A 12242-nucleotide genomic window follows, 5' to 3' on the forward strand; every position below is an offset into this window, starting at 1 on the left:
ATTAATTTTATTCAGCTTATATTTTGAGAAAAGTTAGATATTATTATAACTGCAAAGACCACAATAGACAATGCAAGTTCTCATCACTCCTTAGTACTATTTAAAATGATCAATTAGCAGTACACCTTGATAAATGATACCATTGATAATGTCAATAGTGTTTCAATTCTGTCAGCTCATCTAAGGTTTGCAAGTGAAAAGTTGCCCTTGGCCTTTGAATATATGTGCTCATCTCCACAGGGCATCTTTCTGTAGGATACAAGCAGTGTATTATATTGTGGCCTGCTGGGCATTTATTATTGACTATTTATGCCTTATGTCTGAACTCCAATATAACTGATTGCCAACCGAACCTAGGGTGTGCTGGTTGTTAATGCAACTGATGCATTTCCCTGTAGGTTTCGTTATCTGAATCTGAATTTTATTATTACAAGTGCTTTAATGTTTTACCATTCCCGAACTAGACATCATTCTTTGCTCAGCATGCTTACCTGCAATTTTGTCCCATCCTGCTGAAAAAGTAGCAGATTTACACTTACGCAACAACATCTTGCATGTTCTAGGGACATCTTAGAGAACTTTTGGCCAATCAAAACTCTTGGAATGCAAACATGAGGAAATCTGTAGATGCTGGAAATTCATGCAACAAACACAAAATGCTGGTGGAAAACAGCAGGCCAGGCAGCATCTATAGAAAAAAGTACAGTCAACGTTTCAGGGCGAGACCCTTTGTCAGGACTAACTGAAAGAAAAGATAGTAAGAGATATGAAAGTGGGAGGGGGAGGGGGAGATCAGAAATGATAGGAGAAGACAGGAGGGGGAGGGATAAAGCTAAGAGCTGGAAAGTTGATTGGCAAAAGGGATACACAGCTTTTATTTCTCTCCCTGCCCTTCTCACAATCACTCTTTGCCTGTTCTCCATCTCCCTCTGGTGCTCCCCTCCCCCTTTCTTTCCCCCTAGGCCACCCATCCCATGATCCTTTCCCTTCTCCAGCCATGTATCCCTTTTGCCAATCAACTTTCCAGCTCTTAGCTTCATCCCTCCCCCTCCTGTCTTCCCCTATCATTTCAGATTTCCCCCTCCCCCTCCTACTTTCAAATCTCTTGCTATCCTTTTTTTCAGTTAGTCCTGACGAAGGGTTTTGGCCCGAAATGTTGACTGTACTTCTTCCTATAGGTACTGCCTGGCCTGCTGTGTTCCACCAGCATTTTGTGTATGTTGCCAAAACTTTTGGAATTTTTGTTATGGTTGCAAATCATGGTACATTGAGCTTAAAAAGATAGAGGGCTATGCACTAGGGGAATTCTAGGCAGTCTCTAGAGTAGGTTACAAAGTTGACACAACATTGTGGGCCGAAGGGCCTGTAATGTGCTGTGGAGTTCTAATCATTGCTTCCTCAGATTTTGCCATTTATCTTCATTTCATAAATGTCATTCTTTGCTTGCAAATGCCTATTCACAAATCACAAGTCAAACCTTATTTTATTCTCTTCCAGTTTGATCCAGTTTCAGACATGATTATTCAACATCATTCCAGAATGGGAATATTAATGATTTTTCCTAATTCTCTAAGCAGGGACCTTGGAATCACTTGTAATGCACTGGTTAAGATGTTACTGCCAATGCTGTAGAGCAGGGGTGGGCAAACTTTTTGACTTGAGGGCCACAAAGGGTTCTAAGATTTGACAGGGGGGCCGGACCAGGAGCAGATGGACGGAGTGTTTTGGTAATACACCTCATAAGAGAAAATAAAATATCATGGAATATGTAGAAAACATGTGCTTTAATTTCAATTGAAAATGAACACATGCATTACAACAAAATATCTGTCTTTGAAGTCCCATGGTATTTAGCTATTTATTGAAATGACTTTTAAAACACTGAAAATTAAATGAATAAAATACAGCTTTTTTTAATAGTAACAGTTATTATTTTAAAGCACTGAAAATTCTGTTATCCTTCAAGATATTATCATCATCACTCTCCTCCTGACTGTCTTTATTTCAAAAACGGTAGGAGATGCAGGTCTACTTGTCCTGCTCCTTCTTATTCAATTGTCCCCTGTGCCAAAACTCAACAACGACCCGCACAATGACAGAACAGTATGCGGGGTGCGTTATTTGATCTGGAGCGCATTTTTTATTTTGAGAACGTACGTGCACCTGCGCACTACTCATGTCCATCACTTAACAGAAATGACATGTAACATGTAAGGCTTATTGAAAAAAATATTTTCAAATGCATTTTTTACATAACACAACAAAGAAACTTATTTTTAATTTCAGTGGGAACAGTGTTGTTGGTCTCCCTTTTTAGCCAGCGCATCAAAGTCTGGATTTAGTTTTGTTGTGGCGATTCTCAGGATGGATCTGAGGTGTTGGTCAGTTAACTTGGATCTGTGGCTGGCTTTGTTGATGTTCATGACGCTGAACGCCTGTTCACACAAATAGGTCGAGCCGAACAAAGAGTAAAGCGCAAATGTGGAGTAATACGCTGCACCTCAACAAAGGTCAATGTGTAGCGGTGTGCTACATGCAGCGCTAAAATTACGACACGGAGTCGGTAACTGCAGTCGAAGAAAAAAACTTTATTCGAAATCCCCAGCCTCACTTTAAGCCTCCCTCAACCTGCCCCCCTGCGCAGAGGCTCCAAAGCTCTGTGCTTGCAAATCCCCGCAGGCTATCTCCCTTAGCCGGAACGCTGGCTAATTGTGAGCCAGTTCGGATGTGCCAGGAAATGGGTCGCCACAAATGTATATAGAGTGCGTCATCTGTTGGGAAAACGCCAGAATTGCGGGGAAAAAACATTAACAAGGTTTATTAATATAATTTCATCAAGTTCTGCAGGCCGGATTAAAAAGCTTAACGGGCCGCATATGGCCCGCGGGCCGTAGTTTGCCCATGCCTGCTGTAGAGTGTTCCAAGGAATAGTTTTCTGTAGAAGCACTGTGTTTTGCTGATTGTTTGGGATTCAGTTAGAGAAAAGGTGCTGTGGTGTTCAACTTAGGAATGTTGGGTTAGCCATGCAGCATGGTGGAATGGGGGAAAAAATTCCAGGGAAATCTGGGTGGAGAGGTTCTTGTGACGGACGCTGGTCTGGGTCGAGGTCCTTCTGGCGGGAGCTGGGAGAAGTCAAGAGGGAAGATGGCTGAGGATGCTGCCCCAGTTTCAAAGGATACCTTGTGAAGATGAATGGCTTCAAGGTGTAAGGGCCAATACTCCCGCAGGGGTGCCTATTTGTTCGAGATGGATTTCATGTGACGTTCAGAAGATGGTGTGTGCTTTCACGCAGACCGTGGGTTCAGCACGTGAGTTAAAGACATCTTCAACATGAGCTCCAACTTCATGTGTACATTTGGACTAGATTAAATTTAATTTAATTTAATTAAATTTATCTTAAATTTTCTCTTTTCCCTACCAATTGCTCGATAAAGCTGAAATTTGTAAATATACTTTCTTTATAATTGTATGCTGTGTACAATCTGTTATTTCTTGCCAACAGCATGGTGGCAATACTTACACATTATTTGCACAGATCAGGGTTCTGGTGGTCGAAACATCCCAACTTCCCGCTTTTGGTGGGACCTAAGTCATCTCAACCCTAGATACACGGAGTTCAAGAAAGATGGTTTTCTCACGGCTGAGTCCAGTGGCTGTTAACAAGGGCTAATGAGCCTGATAAAAATAGGTTTCACACTCATCATATTACTATTGCATCGCCAGCTGAGGTGGCCTCTCTGGCCAAAAAATAAAATTGGAATTGAATTGTCCTGTTTGCATTTCACTATGGATAATCAATCTGTATTAAATAACGCAATCTTGACTTCTAAAGTGGTTTTATCAACCCAACATTAAAAGGAAAGCAGTACTACAGAAAAGATATCGCAATGACTCTCCAATATACTACCACAGAGAAAATGCAATAATAGTAACAGAATCAGGGAATTACATCTGTGCCACAGGCAAAGAAAAGGAAGGGGAAGCAGCCTTAATGAAATCTTCAGAACTATGATACTGTCAGCAATGTAAACTTATTTCCATTGGAGAGTGAATTAATGACGATTACTACTGGAAAAAGAGTTGGAGACAGTTTTTTAGGCATTTCAATACAAAGCCGCTGAATCTGAGAATTACATAAACACTTTAAAAGCTAACGCTTGCAAAATAGGTTGGCAACTAGCAAAATTGATACTTTTGAAAGCAATTCTTCCAGAGCTAGCAAATCTTAATGTGTGTTTATAACACTGCTGACACAGGCCCAAACAGGTGTAGATTCTTGTTTCATGTGGACGGGAGGAACAAAGTTGAGACAGTGCGGAGACACAGACTTGAAGTGCTAGATGCTGTAGATCTGAAATCATCCCTTGCAGCACTGTCTTACCTCCTGCACACTACTCTCTGGCCAGAGCAGGGGTCATGTTAATCTTCTTTGCATCAGTCCAATGTTAGTACGTGTGCTACCAAAGCAACCAGCTCACATTGTTACTGGTGACATCTGATTGCTCATTGACACCCATTATCTAAGTGTGGAATTTGGCATGAATCTCTTGTTGGTATGGATGGCCACTAACTTACGCGTAGGGTATGTCCCATTCTTCCCTACTGTGCTGTTTAAAGACCTTTTTTTACAAGCAACCGAGGGGAGATGGTTTTTCTTTGCTGAGATAAAAATGTTAATGTACAACCAAATTTAGTAGGTCTTATTGCCAAGTTACGCTGGCAGATTCCATTTACTGGGAATGTTGATTATAATCAAGTTCTCGGATCAGGTCTAAAGGCTATGAACCAATCACGGACTTATCAATCTCTCCCTTCAATACACCCAATGACTTGGCCTCCTCAGGTCTTTGTGGCAACATCTTCCTCAGATTCACAACCTCCCAGCTGGTCTGGCCTACATCACAACAAAAAATTCTTCACCTTCAAGGATAGTCCATTTAAATGATTTGGCTATAGTTTATTGGAGTATCATCCTAAATTATACTTTCTTATCTTGGAGGAGGGCTTGAACTATTCCTTTCCAATCCAGAGGCAAGGATGCTAACAATTGAGCTAAACCGACACAGGTAATTTTCACCTGTAACTGCATAGGGTCACTTGAGCGTATTATCAGAGAATTTAGTTACTAACTAATGTGTGCAATTTCACCTTAAAGGTACAGAAAAAATTAAATCACAACGTCAAGTAGGTAAAATAAATGGAATGCTGCACTACCAGATCTATCTCTTACAGTCTTAACAACGTAAAATGCTCTGCCATATTAAATTATTAAAGCAAAAACAAGGAAAGGCAGCAGGAAGGGTATATTGGACAGAGCACCTCTTCTTCATCTGTGGATCTTCCATTCCCATTCCCATTCTCATTCCAACATGCCAGTCCATGGCCCACTCCTGTGCCAAAATAAGGCCAACCCTCAGGGTAGAGGAGCAACACCTTCTATTCTGTCTGGGTAGCCTCCAATCTGGTGGCATGGATGTTGATTTCTCTTTCCAGCAAAATAGTTTTCCCTCCCACTGCCCTTTTCTTCTATTCCCCACACTGACCTCCTACCTCTTTGCTACCTGCTTGTCATTTCCCCTTGGTGCCCCTCCTCCTTCCCTTTCTCCTGTGGTCCACTATTACATTCCTTCATCTCCACTCCTTTACCTTTCCCACACACCTTGCCTCACCTATCACTGGCTATCCTTCTTCCCTCCTACCACCTTTTTATTCTGGTGTCTTCCCTTTCCTTTCTAGTCCTGAAGAAGGGTCTCAGCCCAAAACATTGATTGTTTATTCATTTCCATAGATGCTGCCAGACCTGCTCAGTTCCAGCATTTTGAGTGTGTTGCAATGAATTTCCAGCATCTGCAAAATTTCTTGTGTTTTCGAATTACAAAAGCTACACAGGAAAATCCACACTAAAAACACTTCAATCAAATTTCATACCAGCAGCACTCAGTGTTCAATATCAGCCTGCTAAAAGGACAATGTACGTTCAAATGTATACTTCATGTTCCAACTTAACCACGAGCAGTGTTGTTGAAAACCCCCATAAAGTAATTTAATAACATAAAGACACAAGAGAATGTAGCTGCTAGAATCAGGAACAATACACAATAAACATGTAAACTGTTTCTCCAGCACCCATTTTCTCCTTCCTTCGAATTTACACAGTTCTTTCTACATCCACCCCTGCCCTCCCATCCCCAATCACCCTGTTATTACTCCTCCTCCACCCAGTCCATCTACCCATCACCAGCACATTGCTCCCACCGCATCCTCTTCTCACGCTGTCCCACACGATTCCCATCTGCCCACCCTGCCTCCCTACTTGGTTTCCATGAACTACTTTTCTGTCATATCAAATTCAAACATCATCAGTCATTTTGTCATCTCCATTTATTATCTCCAAGTTTCAATCACTATTTCCACTCTCCGTGTCCATCCACCTTTCACTCCTCCTTACCAAGCTCCAACCATCACTTGCCAGCACTGGCTCTACCCCTTTCCTCCACTTTTTTTTATACTGACCACCTCTCCTCTATCTTTCAGTTCAAACGAAGGCTTTAGACCTGAAACATCAACTGTTTATTTCCCTCCATAGATGCTGCCTGATCTGCTGATTTCCTCTAACAGCTTGTGTGTCCTTTCAATTTAATAATATGACAGTTGAATTTGTTAAAAACAACTCAAACTATAAGCTTCGTTCTTTGTTAAAGTTTTGAAGGGTTTAGCAGGTAGAATGGTTTCAAATGCTTCACATGCTGAAATTCAGTTTGCTTGAATGCAAGAGGCAGTTCAATTTTATAACCAACGTTCCTCTTCCCTGGAAGGCTTCCAAGGGTAATATTCCAGGACCGTTCACTTTTATCCTGATGTCAAAGGGTATTTTAGCAAGCAATTTTTTTGTGCTGGGTCAATGTAGCCTGATCCATTCTGTCCTCAGTCAATGCTAACTTCTGTTTACATCTGGCAATTATAAGATAATAATCCAGATCAACATCCCTTTATCCTGCCTAATGTAGGGCACTATTTCAAATACTTGGTCCCAGTTGAGGTGTGATGCCTCAGAGAAGATTCGGCATTAAATATGGCTCCTCTCTGGTCTTTATGACTGCACAGCTATTTACTTTAACATACTGATTATCTGAAAAACTACGGTATATCCAGTGTTCAATGAGATATAAACCATAAAATGATTTTCCTACTTGTAGGTTCCTTAAGGTTATTGTAGCCAGGGGTGGTAATGGGGACAAGCTTTGGGGACTAAACCCTGAGGGAAAAATATGGAGCTGGAGTCCATACTTTTGTGGAATTGGTGACTGGCAACTCCTGTAATGTTTCAGTCTCTGCTGTTCCTTTGGGTTTCTCAGATACATGGGGTGGGGAGAAGCTTGCTATATGGGCAACAGCTTTCTCTCCATATTGTACTGCCCAGGCTTGAATACTTAGAGAGCTTGGACACAATATCCATGGTCAACTCTGACCAGTGGAGGCCCTCACCATCTCACTTGTATCAGCATCGAAGATACCCAGTTTAATTTTAAGTACTGTATATATGTAGAAAGTCACTTTTGCAAGGATGCCTAAATAATGTACAAAACTTTGACTACAAATTTCCTTAGTTTAAGAAATAGAATATTGATGAATCTTTCAAGCCTCTGATGACCCTAACAAGCTTCGCTGTGTCTTATCAATGAACCTAGAGGCCAGGTACATGATGTAGCATTACTCGTAACGAATCCAAAGGAGCACTCTTTTGGCACTGTACAACTTAAGCCAGCAATCCCCTGCTCAACAATGATATACCAAACGTTCCAGTGGAAGTGCCATCTAAACATATTTTGGAAATAAATATGTTCAAATTGGAAAAACAAATGTAACTCCAGAACATAAAGTTGACAGTGTAACTCTGAACACAAAGTCAACTGTGATTAGTTACCAGTCTAATAGTTAAATAATCAGACCCAATACAATTTTGAATTTAGACCAGTCTAGTACAACAGATGCATTGAAGGCTCAGAAGGAGAATCACAGACTACTTGCAATCAATGGCTAGCCTTTGCTATCAAGTTTTTAAATTGAAATTTAATAGCTTAGCACACTAAAATTTGCAAATATTAGCTTTATATTTTAAAGAAAGGTCTAATGCCATATTTGAAAGGTTGAGTGTATGTAAGAACATGTAATTGATATAAAAGCTTGCTGTCAGGTGACTGCAATATGTAATAAACATAGGTTCAAATATAAAATGTTGCTAGTGACTTCTTTTTAAAAGTTACAAAAACAAAGGTTCTATTTTTCATTCTAATTCCCTTGTTTTATATTAATAGCGATCTATCCTTTTGTTAGTCACTGCCTATAACTGACCAAACAAGAATTTTAATTAGACTTCAATTACTTGCCAAGTCCCAGCACACATGAGACTTACTGCACAAGATGATGCAAAAAAGTGCTTTGGCAGAAAATTGCTGTGAACGCCGTTTCTTACTGAATGTTAAATTAACCCAAATTAGGTCAAAAACATTTACACAATCTATTTAGCAATTAAAACAAATTCAAAAAGTATCTTGCTGACTAACAGATATGCCAAAATTCTGGGGGTTCTTCTGATCTAAACTATGCAGTCTAGACGTAACTAACAAGAATTGCATGTTCCACTTGTCCTGGATGACTCATGGTTGTAAGGGTTATCTTCAAAATGACTTGAAGGCAGCACATTAATGCCCTCTTACTTCATCCAAACCAAGGTGATTGGGATGAGAAAGATCACAGTGATCGGATATTAAAAAATAACAATTGCATTCTCAGCTTTATAATCTTCAACAATTTGTTTGTCAGATAGCTGATGAGCACTCTCTTGAATTTTCCAACAATTCTCATCAACACGCCTTTCTATACATCTTCCATACACTTTCCCTATAAATTTCCTTGATATTCTCTCTTTTGAGGATGGGGCTCTATTCTTTAGTTACAGGGTTTGCTCTTTTGCTGGGCAATTCATTCAGTTTCAGTTTATCTACATTTCTCAGAATCTTGCAAACTTCAATCTGTTCTCCCCATAGCTAGAGCATTTGGAAAAGATAACTCCTGCAAGATACCTCAAACTAAGCTGCACCAGTGGGACAACAGAATGCAGAAAGCTGAATAAGGACTGATATTTGACGCTATTCTTCACAGGATGGTAGATATCATTCAGGTGCTATCTCTAGCTCAGAGTCAAAAGATGGGAGGGAGTTCAAGGCTTATTCCAGTGCATCTAATTGTGGCAGATGCACTAGTTTATGCTGAGGGAGTTCTAAACTGCTAAAGTTGTCATCTTTAATGGACACATTGCAAATATTTCTCGAGGTTTGATCCACATTTGGTTAAATCATGTAAAGTCATACTGTACAGCAAAGAAACTGGCGTTTAGGCCCATTATGTCCAGACTGCCTATTAATTAGCTGTCTGCACTAATCCTATTTGGTCATTGGCATTCAATGTCTAGGTAATTCAAAGGAGATTGTATAAATTCCGTTATCATCTGCATCCACTCTGTGATCTTTCAAACATTTTCAACTCCTGCTTTTAGCCCAGGAACTTCTAATCACACAATTATCAGTTTAGTTACTCTTCTTCATGTCAGAGTCATTCCTGGAACAGCACTGCAATCAAAGTCAAAGTTGAAGCAATGATCTATGGAAACTCCTGGTACACTAGAGCCTTGCGTTCCTTCCTGTTAGTTATTCACCTTGCTCCTGCCTTGCAAAGGTCAGAAACCTTTAACAACTGCAGGCCTCACTGGAAGTGAAGCAACCAAGTACATTCCGGCTACTGTTGCACAACTCAGAAACCACCGACCTTCTTCATGTTTGATTTCTGATGTCCAACAAATGATTTTTTAAAAGTTTTCACAGTTTGACTTCCTGATCCACACAAAGAACAGGTTTAAGGCAAACCAACCAAATTAATAAACTGGCTTCAACAATGAAACAGCCCTGATCATGTGATCCAAATCCCGACTTTAATCAACACTTGAATTCAAAGGAAAATGCTGCAATGCAAATAGCAAAGTTGCGAAACAGCAGTTACTTCAGAGCAGTTCAAACACAAATAAATGAGGCAAGGAATTCATGTTATGCAATAACTTGTAGCCATATGCCCAATGAAAAGCATAAAGAGCATTTGATATTAAGACAAGATTAAAACAATATTTACAAAGAGGAGTTGTATCCATGTACATTTAAGGAAATTGCAAATTATTTTCCCCATCTTCAGATTAATTCATTTAACCTTCCTAGAGTTCTGAAGCCCATGCTTCACTATTAATCTTCGCCTTGCAACGTTTCCAAGCAAGTAGTTATCAACTATTGGAAAGGACATCATTTAAATAGCACTCACCTCCAGTATACAAGGATTGCTACCAGTAACATCAAACATAGGAAGGTAAGAGCTGACACCACCACAAGAGGAATAATTGCCCTTTTCTCTGCCTCTTTCTCTAAACCAACCGCCAAACCTATACGAGATGCATGGCTGCTGTTACTGGCTTCTGTAGTTGTAGAAAAAGGAAAAGGATTACAAACAGTTTTACTGTGAGCAACATTGGAATAAGACAAAAGTACACCCATGAAGTCACAATTTCAAATTAATTGTACTTAACTAAGCCATAATGATGCTCCTGAAATGTTACTTACATGACTCCACTTACCTATTCTACAGGAAGTGATTGTAATTAGTTTCAAGTCAATCAGGAGGGGCAAAGGTGAAGGACAGCAGGAAATGCAGAATTAACAGCCAGAAACACTATAGTTCCAATGCCACAAAGCCAAACAACTTACCTCACATGTCTCAAAGCAGAAGGACCTTGAAGACTGTCAATCATAGAGGTGCTTCACCTTACTTAAAATGTTAGTGTTAAATAGCAGTTAGATTTATAGAAAGAATGCTTCTAATATCAGTCGAGACCAGGCATTACAACTGAACAGCATCTCAGTCTGACAATAGAAAATTAGATTGAATTGGAACTCTGAAGTTGGCCGTGTGCAAAATATTACAATAGAACACTGAAATATTTCTAATACACTTTACTACTTGTTTGGAAGATGAATCAGCAACCAAAATTGGTTGAATCTTGCTACCCTCTTATTAAGTGATTGCCTTGATTTGCTCAAGGACAAAGTAAATGCACACTCTTCCTATTATTATTATTGCTTTGCCTCTTTCCCCCTCTTGTGCTCCTGAAGTATTTCCACGTTTTATATGAACCTTTTTGTTCTCTATTGCTGTCTACTGCCCGGTGTCAAATTTGATTTCTGCCTTTTCATAAGTTTCTCCTGTTACCTGTGTCGTGACTTGCCCAAATAGATAGCTGCACAGATTGCCCCTTGTAAGGAATGTTGATCCATAGATGAAGGTTAGTGTCAAACTGTGGGGGGTAAAAAACTCAGTCATGGTTGCTATACCAAGGAGGAGTCAGGTCTGGGGACAGCATGCGCGGTCACAGCTTCAGCATGAGTTGAGCTCAAAAATGGGAAAGGGATTAGCAACATTTGGAGAATGGGGAGAGAGAAGGTATGAATTTGTGTGGAGAATAACGTTACAATAGCAGAGTAGTTAACAAGTTACATGTGCAGCTGAACCAGAAGGATGTGAAAAAGCCTGTGCCAGTTTCTGTAAACAATGCCATCTGCTGACAGATGTTGCAAATTACATATTGAAACAAATGGAATCAACCCATTAAAATGGTCGCGAAAAACAGCCGCTATAAATCAAACCACACTCTCAGTTTGTGGCAACTGCTCTAAAACAGCACAATTTACTTTGATAAGGTAATTATTCAGTGTATACTCCCTTAGGGTAGCAGATGCTGTATCTTCACACTTGCGATCTGCACCATGAAGAGCAAAATTCTCTTTTAAGAAGAAAATTTGCCATTTTTTTTCTTTCGACCCTTTGAGCTTACTGCCAGAAACCCCTAATTTAACCCTAACCTAATCATGGGACCTTATAATGGCCAATGGGAAGAACCCAGAATAGCTGCAGGAAACCCAAGCTTTCTATGGGGAGGATGTACAAACTCTTTACAGACGACACTGGAATTGAACTCCAAACTCTGACACCCCAAACTGTAATAGTTTAACTGTAATAGTGTCGCGTTAACCACAATGCTACCATGGCACCCCAAGTAAACTTTTACAAGTAAAATTGCCAATATGATTCTGATGCAGGTAAATCCATAATAGCTTTTGATCCAGTGATGACCTTCTCTTAATTTG

At 40.0% G+C, this 12242-nt stretch overlaps 1 protein-coding gene across 4 annotated transcripts in view; it reads right to left on the reverse strand.

Annotated features, from left to right (window-relative positions):
• ptprz1a (protein tyrosine phosphatase receptor type Z1a) overlaps positions 1-12242 on the reverse strand; it is a 258925-nt gene that overhangs the window by 71517 nt on the left and 175166 nt on the right. For all 4 annotated transcript variants that reach the window (XM_059977946.1, XM_059977944.1, XM_059977945.1 and 1 more), the window contains exon 13: positions 10366-10516. In XM_059977946.1, the coding sequence (XP_059833929.1) occupies positions 10366-10516 (151 nt within the window). The remainder of the gene's footprint in view (positions 1-10365; positions 10517-12242) is intronic.

This window comes from Hypanus sabinus, chromosome 8 (genome assembly GCF_030144855.1).
Source record: "Hypanus sabinus isolate sHypSab1 chromosome 8, sHypSab1.hap1, whole genome shotgun sequence".
NCBI lineage: Eukaryota > Metazoa > Chordata > Chondrichthyes > Myliobatiformes > Dasyatidae > Hypanus > Hypanus sabinus.